We start from the raw sequence: 19,520 nt of genomic DNA, 5'->3' as shown, positions 1-19,520 counted from the left end.
GGTCCTGAATAACGTGAACACAACTGCTGTAATCCCTCTGCAAACACAACTGATTAAAAATTTCGGCACGTGCCGAGATCCCGTAACATGAACGTAGTAATTGCTTTGTCTTGAGTTAATCTTTGAAACTTATAGGCACACAGTTAAACCTGTGTTGTTGATTTTGGAAAACACTACTGAAGCTGCCTTACTTCCCTTCAGAAAATCTACATTTTAACCAACTTACATGACATTCTAGGTTACGTTGACTTTATCAGATGAAAGTTTATAGTGCATTTCATCAATTAATAAATAAATGTGAAAATCGTAATTTTCAACACAAATAATAGTCTCGCTACCTTAATTCATATAGACTTGATTTGATTGCCAGGAGAGCAGCTATAACCTTGCCTAACACTTTCATCTATGTATTTAAACAGATGGCCATGTAGACTCAAGAGATGCAAGGCATTCTTCACATTCACAGGATGGTGATGAGGTACTACACAAGCAAGGTATTAATTCACTGAATAAAATAAAAGTCCACAATTATACCACCTTTAATTTCATTTGCAGATTGTTTGCGTCAACGATAATCACAATTTATTTTAAAGCATTCCTAGACATGCAGCCAGTTACTTTTGCAAAATTTCTTTCAGGTGATTGTCTTTAAAACATAAAGTCCGGGTTACAGTATACATACATGTATTATACTAAATATGTAGTGACAAAAGACCACCAAATATTGTATTATATCTAGTACATTTAGTTAACATCTCCATTGGTTCAAATCAAGATGCTAGCCAAAGGGTAAACCCAAGTTAGTTGATCCTTTCGGCAAACTAAGATGTTGTCAATTAAAGTAAAAAAATTTGAAAATGGCATGCGTGACGAGACTTTGTGCGATGCCGCCTGAGTTTGAAGAATGTCGGGGGGAACTGATAGACAGTGTATGCCCTACAGATGTATAGTACCAGTGCTCATTTAAATAATGGCTAATTTCACAATGCAATATAAATTTGGTGTTAAAAAGTACCATCATTAAAATGTATACCATGTTTGTATTTCCATGAAAAGAAAAAAATATTTATTTTTGCTGCGATTTCACAATTGTCACACAAAACTTATCTACATGTACAGTTTGTAGTTGATAGTCCAGACTGCAAGTTGTTGTTCTTAGTGATAAGACACTGAAAACTTGATTAATAGTTTTGCCCAAAATATATATATTTCAAAAGCAAAAAATATTATTAATATTATTTTTGAATACATGTACAACAAGATTGGTGGGCAAGTAGAGGGACTGGACCAGAAGGTTCTGAGTGGGTTCAACTCCCATCCACCATTAGCAGTAGTAAGAGGAAACATCACAGGAGAAACAGTTTTCCCTTCCAAGACAAATCAAATCCTATAGCAGTGGTTGCCATGCAACAAGGTTTCCACAAGCTCCAGCTATCTAATGCTATCTCATCATGTCAAATTACAACAGAGGTGGCAGAATGGGGTCAACTCCAGACAGGGTTATAACCAGAAAATGAAAAAAGCCTGTCTGACACCTATATTTAAATGCAAGATTTTAATGTAGCCACAGAAATGGATATTTTTGTGTAAAAAATGAAAATTTTCAATCAAATTTTGTACCTGTTTATAATGTGAAGTCGGTACAAAATGTATGAACCTAATGAATATGTATTTAAAATAACAGGCAGCCAGATGGCTGACTTTGAATGGCTCTGGAAATACGACTCTTTCATAGATGTGCACTTCTAACAAAATTTGGATTTGAACGTATTTCTTCCAGCTTTGTGCAACAACATATTCCTAATAGTACGATGCATGCATATTGCTATAGTCTTACCTGTAGTACTAGAAACTGTAGGAGAACCGTTTGGCAGTCCTCCTCTTAGTAAATCATTTTTGGCACTCATCTGTATTCTTCTAATTATGTCCACTGCATCATCCACACTTTTGTAATTGCATATTTTGAGTGCCTTTGAAGCCATATCCTGTATGAAATAAGATAGAATAGGAAATTAAAAACAAGGCTTCAAAAATATAACTACAGTATGTCCTATGAATAATTGTTTTCATTGCATGTGTTGATTATATTATTTTGCTTCAAAGATTCTGCCTAATTGGGACAATTTGAATGTGAATGTTTGCACCTAAACACAGGGGATCGTTTGCCCAATATTAGAAAGCCCATATTCCGGTTGTACCAAATTTGTATGACACGCTGCTCAAAAGATATACACAAGTTTCAGTCTATGAATATACATAAATCACCTGTTAACATCTAGTTCACTATTTGCAAGGACCGGCATTTTGAACAAATGTACTGTGCTTAGCAGTGGTCCGTACAAGTTGCAAGAGTCAATACATGGTTCATAAGACCTTCAAATTCCACAGATATTCATTAAATTTGTGTGAAAGAGAAAGTAGGTAATAAAAGCCACATTCTCAACCACTACTGGTACTCAAAAATAATACCTACACCTTACAAAAATGGAACTTTGTAATTTTATACAAATTGAATACTGATATTTCTCTATTAGAAGCGCAATTCCAATTGAATCGCACATGAAACTAAAATGGCATTGGTGTATACGTGACTATTTCAATATTAATTTTACCATAGAATTAAACACAGCTGTAATTTACATGCACAACACATGCGCAACAATATAGAAAATACCAGGGTACCCGGTAATAATGTTGAGAAAAATATGTGACTCATAATTTTCATGACCACAAAAAAAAAACTAACCAGCAGATATTTTATTCCCTGCAACTTGTACCGCCTTATCAAAAAACAATTGTAAATACACATACAGTGAATTTATATATCAAAAACCAATTGTAAATACACATACAGTGAATTTATATATCAAAACTTTTTTTTTAAAAGAACGGGTGAGGGTTTTATTTAATATCTATAATTTTGAGTTAAAGCAGTTTTGGAAAAAGGTCAGGTGTGAATAAGTAATGCTGATAAGGCAAAACATGAAACCTAAGTATTGGCAACAAACAAAGATTCAGTGACTCTAAAAAAAACCATGTGCAATACATATTTACTGAAAAATTATATCAACACTGAATCCGTGTATACTGCATTAGTGGGGTATTTAATAGGCAAATTCCTGTTAATAAAAGTTGCTTTTATAACAATTCTTCCTTTCTCAAGATTTGATTTGTTTGAATAAGATTTTTAAAGCTTTTCAACAAAATAGAATAGCCAATACTGAGATAATTGTTTTTTTTTTTTTTTTTTTTTTTTAAATATTTTTTTTGTGCCAGGCGACAGTTCCAGACATTAAGTGTCACTGTTGTCTCTCCTGACTTTTTTTCTGTATGTGCAAATTGCAAGTGCTAGTGATGACACATAGTGCATTTTGCCACAGAAGTCATATTCATGTTTGGGACTACATGACAGGGCTGTGTGGGCTGACTATATATGCTCATTTCAAACAAAATCATGTCACTAAAATATTATGGTAGTACTGCCCATGGATAAACAAATTGCTGGCTGGTGGTCCACTACAAACAGCAAGCATTTTCATGTCCTTCTACTTATGTGGCATTATTGCCCACCTGGGACCAGTCATTCAACTAATTTACATACGATATCCCACAGTTGTGGAACTTACAGTAAGCTTATTTATTTTCTGACCTATAACCTTGCGACCTGACTGATGAGTTAGATAACACGTCAATAAAACAACTTAACCACTGTGTTGTCAACATCAAGCAGAATGGAAGGATTGGTTTTTTTATATTCGAAGTTCTAAAAAAATCCTTAAGATTGAAACACCTAAGGATGAGTATGCGTTTGAATATCGTGTACTGGTAATAAGCAATGTATTTTACATGTGTCGTATAAGTCATCGCATGGGATCCACAATTCGACAAATACATCTTCAAACAAGCAGCCTCTCGGCTGAGATAGCTCTGCTGTTAGCAAGGCACCTTTCAATTAAAGAACTGAAGATATCATTAGAAAATGAACAATATGTATAACAATCGGACTTGCTGTTTTCAACAAGAATTCAAAAATTATCACTTTTTACCAAAAATGACATAAATATTCATCAAAATTAGATAATTGAAGATATCATCACGAAATGAACAAATCTGAGAGAGGTCTACATGTAGTACCTATATATGTAATATCAAAGCAATCGGACTTGCGATTTTTAACAAGAAGTCAAAAATATCACTTTTTACCAAAAATGACAAAAATATTCACCAAAATTAGAGAATTTAAGATATCATCACAAAATGAACAAATCTGAGAAAGGTCCACATGTAGCATCTATATATGTAATATCAAAGCAATTGGACTTGCAGTTTTTAACAAGAAGTCAAAAATATCAATTTTTACCAAAAATTACAAAAATATTCACCAAAATTAGAGAATTGAAGATATCATCACGAAATGAACAAATCTGAGAAAGGTCCACATGTAGCATCTATATATGTAGTATCAAAGCAATTGCACTTGCGGTTTTTAACAAGAAGTCAAAAATATCACTTTACAAAAAATTACAAAAATATTTACCAAAATTAGAGAATTGAAGATATCACCATGAAATGAACAAATCTAAAAGAGATCTACCCCAGGTACATACACACCAAGTATCAAAGCATTCAGGCTTGTAGTTTTCAAGAAGAAGTCGAAAAAGTAAAACATTGACATGGACGCCGACGGACGACAGACGCCAACGGACAATCACTCATATGATAAGCTCCGCTCGACAAAGTTGACAGCGGAGCTAAAAAAGATTTAGAAATAACAATTATAACCTCTAGTACTAAGTATAAACCTTTCGTATTCGCAATAGTTCATAATACAATAACAGGCATTCATGACTAAAATCTTATCACTGCTTAGAAATCCAAGCAAAATTTTAACTAAATTTGTCTCTTGCGAAATAAAATTAAAAGTGGATTATGTTATATTTAATGTATATACAGGCATGAAATTAAGGTTGTAAATTGCAGAAGAACTAAAGGCTTGCTGAAGTTCCATAAGCAGCCCATGGGTTGCCTCAGGTAGCACGCTGTCAAAAATGCTCAACTTGGAATGAATTCACTTCATCAATCAATCAATCCATTATTTGACTTTCATATGAACTCTCGGTTGCCACATAGTACATGTAGTTGCTTGTATTGACTGTTTCAAGTGGTCTCAAAAACACATTCATTATACAAATTGTATAGAATCCATCTTTGAATGGCAGCTTTGGGTTGGTCAGATTGATATAAAGTTTGATTATTTCAATGCTGTAAAATTATAGATACATGTAGGAAGTCAAATGTAGCAATCAGGTACTCGTACATGTCAAATAACTGGTAGGTAGGTAAAATGGAATCATTCCAAATCCAAAATGTCTGTCTGGTGAAAACAATCTCTTAAAATACAGCAACAAACTAACACTAACAGAGAGCTGTAGGCAGAACTTGGCAGTGTGTACATACGTCATACTTGCCCACAGGGGTCACCGGGTGGGTATCGACAAATAAAAAATGTCAGTCCCCAGAGAGAGAATAACAGTTTAGAAGATTTCCCATAACTAGGAATATGAAGATAGACTAATTATGATAATTGACTTATTAATATTCTGATTAAGCTGCAAATGATGGATTATTCTTATACATCTAGGGAGGGGGGGGGTAATCATAACAGATTTTATGCTACATGAGACAGTGGAGGCCTGTACAAAGAACAATAGCGCAACTTAACTAAGCATTGACCGCGCATAGTGCACCAAACACCACTTAACTTTAAACTGAGCTGGCACTTGAGATAGGCGTCCATTCAAATCAAGCCAGTCATCTTGTAATACGCATTGTGGATGACGGCTGTCAAATGAGAATACTGACAAATAAGGGTGTGTTAATACAATGGTTCAAAGTCAACAGTCAAATGTTCAGGTAGACTTCTGGTGACTCGCAATTTCAATAGAGTGACAAACAATGTCAGTCCTCCTTAGTGCAGGGACACAGACAAACTTTCATAGTAAGGTTATGATGACTACAGTGAATTCATCAGGTTGTCTGAAATCTGTTGAACAAACAATATAGTCACTCCCACTTAAACACTGGTTGTAGGCACTCTCCAGTGTAGTCTCTAAGCTGATACGATGCACCACTGTTGCAAAAATATTTGCTGCGATGCAACTAGTAATGCTAGTTCACTGGCACAACATTAATGCAATGGAAAAAAGTACACTGATATTGTGATCTAGAAAAACATTACTATAGTTATGGAATTTGTAATTTGTGTACCTCAAGTCACATAGTCACGTACAACGTAATCTTTTTCTTGATGACCAACTTCCTGAGCAGTCAACATGCTGACCTGATTTCGAAGGATTTTAACTTAAGAACCTTTAAAAATTAGTTCTGCATACTGATACTTTTCCACTCAAATGTAATTTGAGGTAGAATGTTACACGAAAGTAAAAATATTGTCCTTTTCAAAACTTTTAGTATTTCATGTCACAAGGATAAAGAAAATGAAATAGAAATATGGGGTCATCGTACTATGATTTTCTGAGAAAATTGATCTACAAAATACAGTAAAAATAGCATGTTTTGTCAGTGTAAAGGTATTTTAACATAGTTTCCTATTGAATATATATATTTCAATATCTCAAAATTTTGCTTGATGTCATACGGTGAAAAAAAAGTATACCGGGGTAGTTTCCTACAGGGTCCTTTTTGATGCCTAGAAGTTTAAAAAAAAAATGACAATATTTTTATGCGTTTTCATTGTGGTCTATGGAAACAGCTGCTAAAATGACATTTTATGCATATTATTTTACCGTTTTTCTGAGAAAAAAAAAAAAGATTAACAGAGAATCAAAAAAGTCCACATACTGTTGAATAATTGATTACCGGTATAACTAATTTTGACATGAAATATATGCGTACATGTGAAAAACTCATGGTACCATACTAATTTAATTTAATCAAATGAAAGTACATGAAAAGTGAGTAGTCTCCACCCAGCTTTTTATAAATATTTTATATTATTGGTTGCCATCTATCACGATTATGGAATAACTTATTGTAGTTACATCATTATATCACTTCTGTTTCATTATATTTGATTTCTCAGAAACTAAAACAGTCAGCCAATATGATGCATTGTCATAAAAGGAAAGAGTCACATTATGTAAATTTAGAACCAGAGACCATAACCTCGCTATTGAAACTGGTAGACACACTTGACCCAAAACTCAAATTGAAAATAGAACTTGCATAAACTGTCCTCATAATAAAACTGAAGATGAATTACATTTCTTCATGGATTGTCATCTCTACAACAATTAATGAGATGACATGAAGGAAAATATTGAACTTCTTAAAGAAATAGATAATAAACAAAAACATTTGTATTTCTGATGAGCAATAAGAACCACAATATAATTAAACAAGTAGGAAAGTATATATACAGATATTTTGAAATCAGAAATAAAAATTCTTTATAAACTCATTACTAGGTACTTTACTATTTTACTATTACTTTTATCTTATTATTAACTAACTAAACTTTCTTTTATTACTTTATTGCTACAGACTGAATGAAAGCTTGTATTTCTAAGGATGCAAGAATTATTTTTATTTAGACATACATGTTCAAGTTTTCACTGGTCAACGTGCATGGATGATGCATTAGCACCTGTTTTTTTAGTTAATTGAGCTGCCTTCAACCACAACACAACAGGCTTAGATTACTAATATGCTAAACACTGTAAAATACTTTATTTTAGCTAGAATGACTTTTCTCTGGAAAAGTTAAATGTAAAATACATTCATCCCTTTAGCGAATATAAATTCAAAGTGGAAATAATGTCTTTTACAGTATGCATAGTAGCACACCAGTTTATTTAATCATGTGTAGCAGTTTCAGAGAATTGAGAGTGGTCAATGATTGACCTTTTAGTTTTAACCACACAAGATCATAGATCATCTAGACATCATAAACAGATTATAGCAGTACATCCTTCCAGAAAAACCACTTTTAAGCAAGTTGAGTTTTAAACCATAGTTCAAAAACATTTAGTTCAGGGGTTCATCTCATTTCATCAGACAATGACTCAGACAGGGAATAAACTCCTCTGTCTGGCATCAGATAGTAGTGGTTTGCATGGGATGAGATGCATGTTGGTGTCAGGGTCACATCATAGGGAGAATGTAATTTTGCAATATCTACAGTTAAGAGAAGTTGGTTGAATGGCGAGCAAAATTCATTGCACCTAATTTTGCTAGTCCGCATAATCCATAACCGAGGCCAGCAATTTTGCCATCTCACGCCGAAGATTGCCAACTTTTTTACCATCTTTCATCACAGCTATTGCATTTCTGTCTAATTATTTTTCTGTCTTTGGAGACCACCACGATATCCATATAATGAGACATTCCAACCTACAGAACTTGCTGAATGATAACTTTGACCATGATTGATGGGCATCTCTGCTGATGAGAAAGCAATGTTGACTTGACCTCTATGATGAAACACTAGTAGTCATGTCATTCTTAGCCAATCACTGAATCAGTAAGGTCAAAAATGATTGACAGACTGTAAACAAAAACATTGTGTCTAATTGCAGCAGAGTAGTTTGCCACAACCCCATTTTTCTTGTCTCTTTATTGTGATAAGACATGAATTAAAAGTGCCAAGCTGACAGACAGCGAAATCCATGGAGTAAAAGTGCTAGGTTCAAATTGTGTGCAACAACATCGACGAACTTCAGGACGAAGCTGTAAGGATTTTGTTCACTGCCGACTTGGACTTTGAGGGTTTCACCTTTCACTAAGATGGCGATGAACGTACAAATAAAGATTTGAGATTTTTTTCTATGAACTTTCGTAATTTTTACTGTGTAAATGTGTAAATTATTATTGTTCTAGTATGACTGTTGATCTTGTTAGAAAAAGTTTACGCAGTTTAACCCCTGACATTTTAGTTCATTTTGAGTTCAAGCATATTGGACATGTTTGTCGGTGAGGAAATCCTAAATTCTAATGATTTTTATTATTTTTAGTTACTGTGGAATACTTTATTTTCGCTGGAATTAATTTTCGCTGAAAAGTTTTGTATGGAATTTATTTTCACTGATTTTTGATGTGTTTAATGGGAAATATAGGAATAAAAGTATATTCGCTGGATTTTATTTTCACGGAATCATCCCTTCAGCGAAAATAAATTCAAAGCGAAAATAAAGTATTCTACAGTATTTGTCACATTATAAGCAATACATTATTTTTTTTTTACTTTTAATGTTGCATAATGTTCATTTATTTCTGTTTTTATTTGCCGTTCTATTCCCTGTCGCATTCTGATCTGCGTGTTGTAAATTTTTGGAGGGGATGTCTGGGCATACGACACCCCTATTTTTCGGCAATTTTCCATGTTCAGGACCCTGGGCTCTTCGCCGGATAAATACAGTATTATATTTGCTTCATTAGAAGCCCATGTAAACCAACAGTTATATCATATACTGGATTATTAAAATACAATCTAATTTAACCACAGACACACTACTGTCATTTCAGTTATCCAACCTTCCTGCTACAGAGGGGTCTAAACATGAAGTAATTAAGTAGATAGGCAGGGAAAAATGACATCTAAATTTTCAGAATATATTTTTTTAAAATATCACAGATCGCTAGATATTTATCAACAAATTCGTCAGAATGACCATAGCTAATTTACACATAAATAAATAAATTTTGAGCTCATGAATTAAATTTCCCATTTTTCCCAAACGAGTTTTCCTACTTCACTAATGAGTGAATCATGTAAATAATCTCAATTTAAAATATTCACTGATGACAAAATAAAATCACAAAATTAATACATTTTCTCAGACAATTCTGAACATAAAAAGAGTTGATAAGACTTGAACTTCATGAGGCATCAAATGTAATTTTCTAGATGCTGAATAAGTTTGACTCCATTCAATATCCCTTATATTATTCCTATGACCATTTCAACTATTTTGGCTGTAAAATGAATGTTCTCTACAGCCATACAACTATCCTTAGTGAATCAAATTAATTTGGGCAATGTGAAAACAGCTGTCACTGAGGGGAAATCAACTAACATCAAGTTCATATGTATTTATGTGGACAAAAACTGTGACAGACAGGTCGCAAAAAGCTGTTGCATTAAACTTTCATCTATTTTTTATTTGGTAGAATTAAAATATTACTGTAATACTATCAAATTAAAATCCATTTCTGTTAATACTGAGGTCATACATGTACATGTATGGTGAATCATATTCTACTTGCCTAGACAGTGATTTCATGCAGACATGTAGGTACTGGGTAAATACCATATGCCACTTGCCTAGACAGTCATCTAATGTAGGTACAGGGTAAATACCATATTCCACTTGTCTAGACTGATTTAATGTGGACATGTAGGTACAGGGTAAATACCATATGCCACTTGCCTAGACAGTCATCTAATGTAGGTACAGGGTAAATACTATATTCCACTTGCCTAGACTGTGATTTAATGTGGACATGTAGGTACAGGGTAAATACCATATGCCACTTGCCTAGACTGTGATTTAATGTGGACATGTAGGTACAGGGTAAATACCATATGCCACTTGCCTAGACTGTGAATTAATGTGGACATGTAGGTATAGGGTAAATACCATATGCCACTTGCCTAGACAGTCATCTAATGTAGGTACAGGGTAAATACTATATTCCACTTGCCTAGACTGTGATTTAATGTGGACATGTAGGTACAGGGTAAATATCATATGCCACTTGCCTAGACTGTGATTTAATGTGGACATGTAGGTACAGGGTAAATACCATATGCCACTTGCCTAGACTGTGAATTAATGTGGACATGTAGGTATAGGGTAAATACCATATGCCACTTGCCTAGACAGTCATCTAATGTAGGTACAGGGTAAATACTATATTCCACTTGCCTAGACTGTGATTTAATGTGGACATGTAGGTACAGGGTAAATACCATATGCCACTTGCCTAGACTGTGATTTAATGTGGACATGTAGGTACAGGGTAAATACCATATGCCACTTGCCTAGACTGTGAATTAATGTGGACATGTAGGTAAAGGGTAAATACCATATCCCACTTGCCTAGACAGTCATCTAATGTAGGTATAGGGTAAATACCATATGCCACTTGCCTAGACAGTGATTTCATGTGGACATGTAGGTATAGGGTAAATACCATATTGTACAGGGTTCTCCCCAGAAAAAATGCATAGCGCCGGGGCTAATTTGCATAATAATTTGCATATCATTTACATATCTTTTCTTCATTGATTAACAGAACTTATTTACAATTATGAATATTAGTGAGCTCAGTCACAGGGCAAATATTTTTTTTAATGGAATCAACACATTATGTTTCACAATTTAGAAGAGTTTGAAACATTCTCGAAATACAAATGCTGCAGACTAAAAACAAACACAAATACATTATTGTTGCAATTTAATTGTTTTGTAAAACGTTGAAGGAAACGCATTCAAAACGTTAAGCCAGATTTATGTTCACGAATCTCATAATTTTATTCACTCCAAAAACATTCTCCTTCAAAAAATCGATCACGTAATTAATTGACGTATTGTTGTAATTTATTATTCGTACCATCAACTTCTAAAACGTTTACAATTACAGTAATGAGCGAACAAATAAAGCTTCAAAACGATCATCAAAATTACGACGTGACATAACTTACTTGGCCATGTTATACACCAGTTATAGCAATAATTCCTCAACAAATTTTACTTCTTTTTTTTTGATATGAAATGTAAGTAAAATCCGACTTATTTTTATCGGGAGCGATTATTTTTGATCACTTGATCGCTTCGGTAAAAGAAAACAGACCCGCCATGATGTTTGTGAAAAATTAGCATGTGTCCTTTGACCCGATGGGTCAAAAATTCCATTAACCAATCAAAATGCCGCATGGTAATGCCGGTAGAACCCGAAGTTTTCCGAATGGTAGTGATCATAAAAATTACATTGCGGAAGTAAAGCGATGTCGTAGCACGATGTGTTGGCATCGATTTCAATTGAAAACTGCATGACAGCTTTGGAAAGAGGTGATTTGCAATTTTTAAAAGGTAAATTAGGTCTTGAAAGAAGAGTTTTTACATGATTCGAAATGATAACAGTTCAAATGTATTTTACCAAATCACGCAATAAACACGTTGTTTTTTTCTTGAGTAGCGTGAACTGATCGTGAACTCCGATTTGACCATGTTATATCGAGGTGGAATTGATTTTGAAATAATTTTAGCTTTCAATCTAAAGACTGTCTATCGCAGAAAGTATTTACTTACAAACAAAGAGGTGCTAATTCCACAAATTTGACTAGCCGCTACGTATCGTGCGACTAGGTCTATTGTTTATAAATTATAATCCACGACTGGCAGGGTGCGTGTCGGTCGGTACGTAATTATACCAACAATCAGACAATAGTCCTCGTCGGAAGCATTTCCGTGGTGGTCACTAATTTTGAGTGACGGTCGGCGCCGACCGGCGTGGCGAACAAAGCTTTTTCACATCTGATATTGGCAAGTCAAATATGAAATCAAGCGCCGAGGTGGGAACACATAGCGCCGAGGTCCCAAGTGAAGCGCCGAGATTCACAGGTATAGCGCCGCGGACCTCGGCGCTAAAAAGCCCTGGGGAGAACCCTGTTGTACTGTAAAATACTTTATTTCCGCTTGGAATAAATTTTCGCTGAAGGAATGTTTCAGTGAAAATAAAATTCAGTGAATATACCATTTTTCCTGTATTTTACATTCAACTTGTTAAAAATCAGTGAAAATAAATTCCATACAAAATACTCAAGTCTTTTCAGCAAAAATTAATTCCAGCTAAAATAAAGTATTTTACAGTACTTGCCTGGAAAGTGATTTAATGTGGACATGTAGGTACAGGGTTAATACCATATTCTACAAATTATACTTGCTATTGAAACTGAAATTGTCATCCAACGAAGGAGCCAATCAGCAACGGCCTTACAGTTACTAGATGACTATTTCAGTTTCAAAAACCTCAGGAAGGTATTTACATATAATGAGGTGTTATATGCAAGAGATTTTCCATGCAAAACCAATGAATGCTGTCAAATTTTATTAGCGGTTGACTCAATGTTAGCTTCAGTTTCAAGTCGTATTCAAGATGGCTTCTCTCAAAATAGTAAATATTGGTAAATTAATCGCATTGATTTTATCATCACTTGTATGCCAGCTGACAGTGGATCTGTTGACATTGATTTCGCTGCAAAATGTTTTTTAAAGAGATGATTACCACTTTTTAAAAGGTAAAACGAGTACTGAAATAGTTTTAACAGCTGTCATGATGATATTTAACAGATGAAACTCACGAAAGACATCTGCAAGTATTTTTTACAGCGATAAAACTCAATCATATTTTAATCTTTTAAATAAGTGATTCTGTTTTGATGGATATGTTGCTTTTTCTTACAACAAACGATGTGCCATGTTGCATCTTATGTTTTTGTAATGTCTGATTTTTTTTGACCAGTTCAAATTTTCAATTTAATTTTGTATTCAAAAAACTAGACTGTTTTTCAAAACATATTATTTAAAAGTGACTGAAAGTAAATACAGAAACAGGAGTTTCCCCTTTCAACCATGTGCAAATATAATATTCTATCAATTTATATTGGGAAAATATATGTGGTACCATTTACTTGATCTTCTCTACTTAAAATTTATTGCCTACATAATAAAGGGTATAAAATTTCACAAGATTTCAATAAGACTTTAATGGAACTGACTGATATCCAGAATTTTTGAATTTGGGAAGACTAAAATGTAAACATCGCTCAAATTTGTTCACACTTTTTTTCTTGTATCCTTCAATATTTCTGGAAATGAACCCTAATCTTGGAGCCAACAGAAAAATTGGCTATTTTTGTCCCAATCTTCTGAAGAAAAGTGCAGACTATGTATAAATGGGACTACAATGTACATGTGTTTTGTGAATTTGTGATGAAAAGCGGGAACTGGTAGTGAAAAAGTTAAACACAGGTTTTGTTAAATAACCAGAGCGCACGAAGGGAAAGATGTCTGAAGGAAGAAAAACTTTATGTGCAATCTTATCAACACCATATTTCATTAGGAAACCAATTTAAAATCACAAAGATCCGGAACCAATTGAAAGTGATTGAGTAATGATAATATATAGCAATGACGTAATGCAATGCCCAAATATGGACAATATTATAACAATTATATACACGGTATCAGGCACACACAATGTATTTACAATTTTCTTGAGAATAGGTACATGTACACTACAAATAAGGACACTAACAATGACTACCCAGGAAGATCATAACATACTTCAACTACGGGGAGTGCCTACTTTCTTAGAATATGCCATTTGTGAGCAACCATGTGCACATCCACTTACACACTGACTGCCACATAAATGTTATTTCCTATGTCATCAGTGGAATTTGGCTCTATGGCATGCAAGCAATGTAATGGTTCAACACTGACCAAAAAAACATACTACGGGTAGTCTGCAGTACAGTACAGGTAGGTCGTTCCCCAAGAAATAAATCAATTGAATAAAGGTACAATTTGTATGCCAATTTTGAATAAAATTTGGCAAAGATTGGGACAGTAAAAATAAAGTTTCGTCATCTGCCTTTGCTTCGATCATTCTCTTTAATAGCGACATTTAGTGAATGACAATTGCATGTCAAATTAAATGATGAAATAATAACAACTTATTGGCCCACCATTCAAAACATACATTAGTTTACTAGATTCAGGATAGTAAGGCCAGCATTAATTGTGAACAATGAACACATTAAACAAATAATCTCCGTTTTATGGAATTTCAAACCTTGCACCCAATACTATAACATCATAATCAGACAAACCAGAAATTTTTTGACAAAGGAAGCAAGCAGGGTAATGTTGGGACAAACTTCATTCACAGAACACCATTGGGAAAAATGTCTACACAGCATGATGATTCATTCAAACTTGCCGATTCTATGTTCGTAGTAATTTCATAAAGAACACAAACTTTACTAATTAATACACGTACCTAAAAAAACTATGGTAAAAAATGTAATATTTGGTTTATTTGAAGTTTGAATAGAGCAAATATGGTACTTCGTACTTATTGTAAAATGCTGCTAAAGCAGTTACTCTAAAACAAACTTCCTTGATAAAATAATAAGTACTGTAGAATACTTTATTTTCGCTTGGAATTCGCTATTTTCCCCGAGGGAATGATTCAGTGAAAATAAAAACCAGTGAATATACTTTTTTTCCTATATTTTACATTCAACTCGTCAAAAATCAGTGAAAATAAATTCCATACAAAACACCCAAAAAATCTTTTCAGTGAAAATCCAACTTGCCGATTACTTAACAAAACCCATGTTTACAGTAATGTCTTTCCAATTTCGCCAAAATTCTGGATAATAAATTCAGTTTCATTAAATTCTCATTGAAATTTCGCACCATTTTTTTCATGTTTGACCAAAACAATGTTTATGGTAGGCAATAAATTTTATGTAGGGTAGGAGTATATTAGGACCACACATTTTTTTTTATTTGGCCTTATAATATGCAATTACTATCATAAATACTAATAAAATAGTAAGAATTTAGAGGGTCTAGCTACAAAGATCACATTTGCATAAGCATTCTAAAAGAAAACAGTTTAGTGACCTGACCCTTAGGTTCATTGACTGGGCTTTTTAGTGTGTGATTTATTTCAATGTTTAAACACTTAGCACAGAGGTGAGAACTGGCAAAGACAAAACTACTATTCAAAGAACCTAGTCAAGTATGAAAACTGTAGCAGTGAAAAGAACACATGGCATGAACACATTGTTTTACCAGCGATGTCTTTTTTCGTAATAGTTGGACTTCGGGAGGGGTGACTACTTTTATCATTTCCTTCACAGTGATAGAAAGGTGCACTCCATTTACTACAACTACAGCTCTAAAGAGTTAGCAAGGTTGAATTTAATGATTTTATTAGTGATAAAATGAACCATAAAAAAATAGAAATATATTTTTTTAAGTGGTGTGTCACCAGCAGACTAAATTGTTTCCAACATCAAAATGGTAACAACTACAAAATGCAGAAAATGTAGATCCTTCTTGCTGAAAGATTAAAAGCGAGAGTTGTCACCTGCACATGCGGCCATAGCATATCGCTGTTTACAAACAAGCGTCTACTCTACATAATGAGCCTTCTTGTTTTTAGTGGGTTGTTATCATCGTGTAGGACTCATTTCCGTGTGTATGCACACAACAACCTTTATATCATTTGAAAGAGCATACAACCTATGGACAATTTAGTGGAAATAGAATCCAATGAATTTTTAATGTAATTTAACAAATACTCTCGCTATATTTGGCTACTAGTATATACATGTAAGCACAGATATGTCAAAAATTGCATGGTTAAGTCACTTATTTTGACCAAAGCAACATATCTGTTGATTACCAGTGTGTAAATGTATGCGCTACTATAAGAGGAAATAATGTTTAATATCACTGTAGGCTGACTACATAATGATGTTCACTGCGACAAGATTTTTGTAAAAGCCACTGTGACTTGATGTCTACAGGAACCCGGTGATATTTTCGCTGTGCAATTTTTTTAAAGGAGTTTAAATTCCAGCAACTGAAAAATTAATGACATAAAAATTGTAGTATTCAACCTGAGTAAATTTTAGCTGAAATAAGTTACCGGTATCCATCACAGTTGCCCAGGTGCCCACGGAGTTAAAGGAATTGAGTATTTTTTTTTTTAAAGATGTATGTATACTACTGAAGAATACTTTATTTCCGCTTGGAATTTAATTTCGCAGGAGGGACAATTCCGTGAAAATAAAATCCAGCAAATATACTTTTTTCCTATATTTCACATTCAACTCATCAAAAATCAGTGAAAATAAATTCCATACAGAACGCCCAAAAAGCCTTTCCAGCGAAAATTAATTCGAGCGAAAATAAAGTATTCAACAGTATATTGTATTAAAACCATTTAATTTTTACTGATAGAAATTTTGTTGATTTCAGAATTTGATAGCATTCCTGAAGACAAAGTTCTGTGAAAGACTGACAATCTGTGATTGAGGACAGAAGAATTTTCACTATTAAAAATTTTCCTGATTTTTTTACTGACACTTGAAAATTTGTCCTATAACAAAGCAGTTCACAGTATACAAACTGTGAAACAATAGAACAATTTGAATAACAGGTTCTATTGTTATGATAATTAGCACATTATATCAGGGGAGATCCTGAGACCTTTACTATTTGAAGAGAAAAAAGTCAAACACAATTTTAATGTTTCTTGCTGAATCTCATAAATTTGGTGAATGTTGAGGTACATATTCTTACACACGTTAATTATTGTGCTGTTTTTAGTTTTCATGAAAAAACATTAAATTTACAGTTCCTTTTGTTAAAAAGGGAATATGTATTATTATTGTAGATATTAATATTTATTGCCTGGTATTAATACAAACATGTTATGCGTTTTTAAAAGGAGTGCAGATTTCCACAGTAATTTTTAAATTAAATTTGAGGAGGCCATGTTCTTTGTCATTTTTTTTTATAAATAATGCGCAATGCATGCTATTGTCTGCCTTGTACACAAAGGAAACTAAAATTAGAAAACTGATCATATAACAGACCATTCATTCATGATATTTTTACAATAGTGACTAGTCATTTTTTAGTAAATAATGATCTTGGAGTTTTGATATTTTTCAGTAATATTTTACTTTTATCAATTATTGTTGACCTCATCATTATTGACAATAATATTAATAAATAGTATCAAACTGTGTCTGTTTATTTTGTGAATTAATAACAATCATGTACTTATGTATCACAAAGTATAGTAAATTTATAAGAAAAATATTAGTAAATATACAAACCTCATTTATTCCTAGAGCTGCCATATCTTGCAACATGGCAGCATATTTGGCCGACGACGGGTCAAGTCCATTTGGTGTTACAGTTTGATATGGTTCCAAACTATTCTTGATCTGTGCTAGTGCTTTCTGGTGTGAACCAAACCTGTTCTGCTGCCTTCCACTTGCACCTTGTTGAGCTGCCATTTGGGAACTACCGCTATCTGAGGAAGCAGCTCGGTGTGTTTGATTTTTGCTGGAGAGGTCCTGGTTCTGTTCGGGTTGGATCTGCAAGTGTTTCAAGCTTTCCCTTATTTCTTGTAGCATTTGTTGGCTGTTGCCCACGTACGTACTGGGGACAGTTTTGGGGCGATTTTTTCTGTCTGTATTGTCTCGCTTCATATTACGAAAACAAAAAAAATAAATGCCCCTAACTTCTCTCTACTCAACTTACGCTCTCATGTACGGTCTTGCCCTCGTTTTTACAGAAGCCATTTCATATTATTTAAAACTTGGCGATTTTTTCGGTAACAAATATAAATTTTCTTTGTTGAATTGACAACGAGGCTAACTTTTTGGTCTTGCAATAATCACATTTACGCGAAAATTTCACAACTTGTATACATTCCGTAGAAATCGGTAAACAGTGCAGGAAGTAGCAACTGACCCAGTAATCGCCCTGACCTTTAAGGAATTCAATATGGCGGTGATCGCAGGCAACAAATACTATTCAAATACCAACTTCGAGGAAAATTGTATAAACCTAGCCTAAAATACCCACCCATACACCCAGGCGGGTGTTATTAGTGTACGGGAGACTACTTTCTACGGTTCAAGATGTACCAGTTCTGAAGTAAACATGATAGTGTACGAGAGTCTGCCCACTGGCAGCCATTTTGTCAGTTGCGCGTACGGTGTATGTGTCGGCAGATCGGTTGCTAGTTGTCCCACGTACGTGAAATAAATAACTCAAACACAATAAACGCAAAGTCGAATTGGTTAACTATAGACTCATAGCGTTTACGCCATTCACAGATAACACTCTGTTCCCAGACAACAGCCACAGGCACCCGCTACAAACTCCGATTCTGACAGCCGATCTGTTCCGCACTATTAAAGCAGTACGCGTACGGAAGTGAACAAAAAACGGACGGGAAAGTACAGCTCCAATCGCAATATTTTCAAGTAAATAGGCACAGAAATTATAAATCCATGTATTCCAATATCTCTTCGTTCGGCGAATTGAATCGTGTGCGGACAGTGTTACATCATGTGTGTATAACCATCAAGTTTACGGAGCATAATCGCGTGCATTCGGCCAGACGGCCATCTTTATTGGGGATGCGAAAACATACCGGAATGCTGGTCGGGAAATTCCCCACTAAGGAGAATTGACATTCTGATCACAAAGTTTACCTTGGGTGGGAACTTCAGTAAATTATGATTACCTGTTACGCTGAAAATAAACACACGGTCTCAAATTAATACAGCGTTAAGCCGGAACCGGAAAATTCTCAAAGCGAAGTATTTCTAAAGTAACAACTTTAATTTTGGAACGCTTCCTGATTTAATTGCAACGCTTTTTGAGTGGGCC

General features: G+C 34.1%; 1 protein-coding gene across 2 annotated transcripts in view; it reads right to left on the bottom strand.

The window, feature by feature from the left end:
• LOC100313645 (LATS serine/threonine protein kinase) overlaps positions 1–19,267 on the bottom strand; it is a 34,649-nt gene extending 15,382 nt beyond the window's left edge. The window contains exons 1-3 of one of the 2 annotated variants that reach the window (XM_085505774.1): positions 18,708–19,267; positions 17,951–18,214; positions 1,838–1,985 (exon numbers count right to left, since the gene is read on the bottom strand). In XM_085505774.1, coding sequence (XP_085361900.1) covers positions 1,838–1,985; positions 17,951–18,133 — 331 coding nt within the window. In that variant the 5' untranslated portion in view covers positions 18,134–18,214; positions 18,708–19,267. Of the gene's footprint in view, positions 1–1,837; positions 1,986–17,950 lie in introns of both variants that reach the window. The other variant, XM_002738450.4, reaches the window with a different exon arrangement.
• Positions 19,268–19,520: the final 253 nt, after the last annotated feature.

The sequence above is a fragment of the Saccoglossus kowalevskii genome, chromosome 11 (genome assembly GCF_978046115.1).
Source record: "Saccoglossus kowalevskii chromosome 11, keSacKowa6.1, whole genome shotgun sequence".
Taxonomy (NCBI): domain Eukaryota; kingdom Metazoa; phylum Hemichordata; class Enteropneusta; family Harrimaniidae; genus Saccoglossus; species Saccoglossus kowalevskii.
This window is presented reverse-complemented; position numbering and strand designations above follow the sequence as displayed.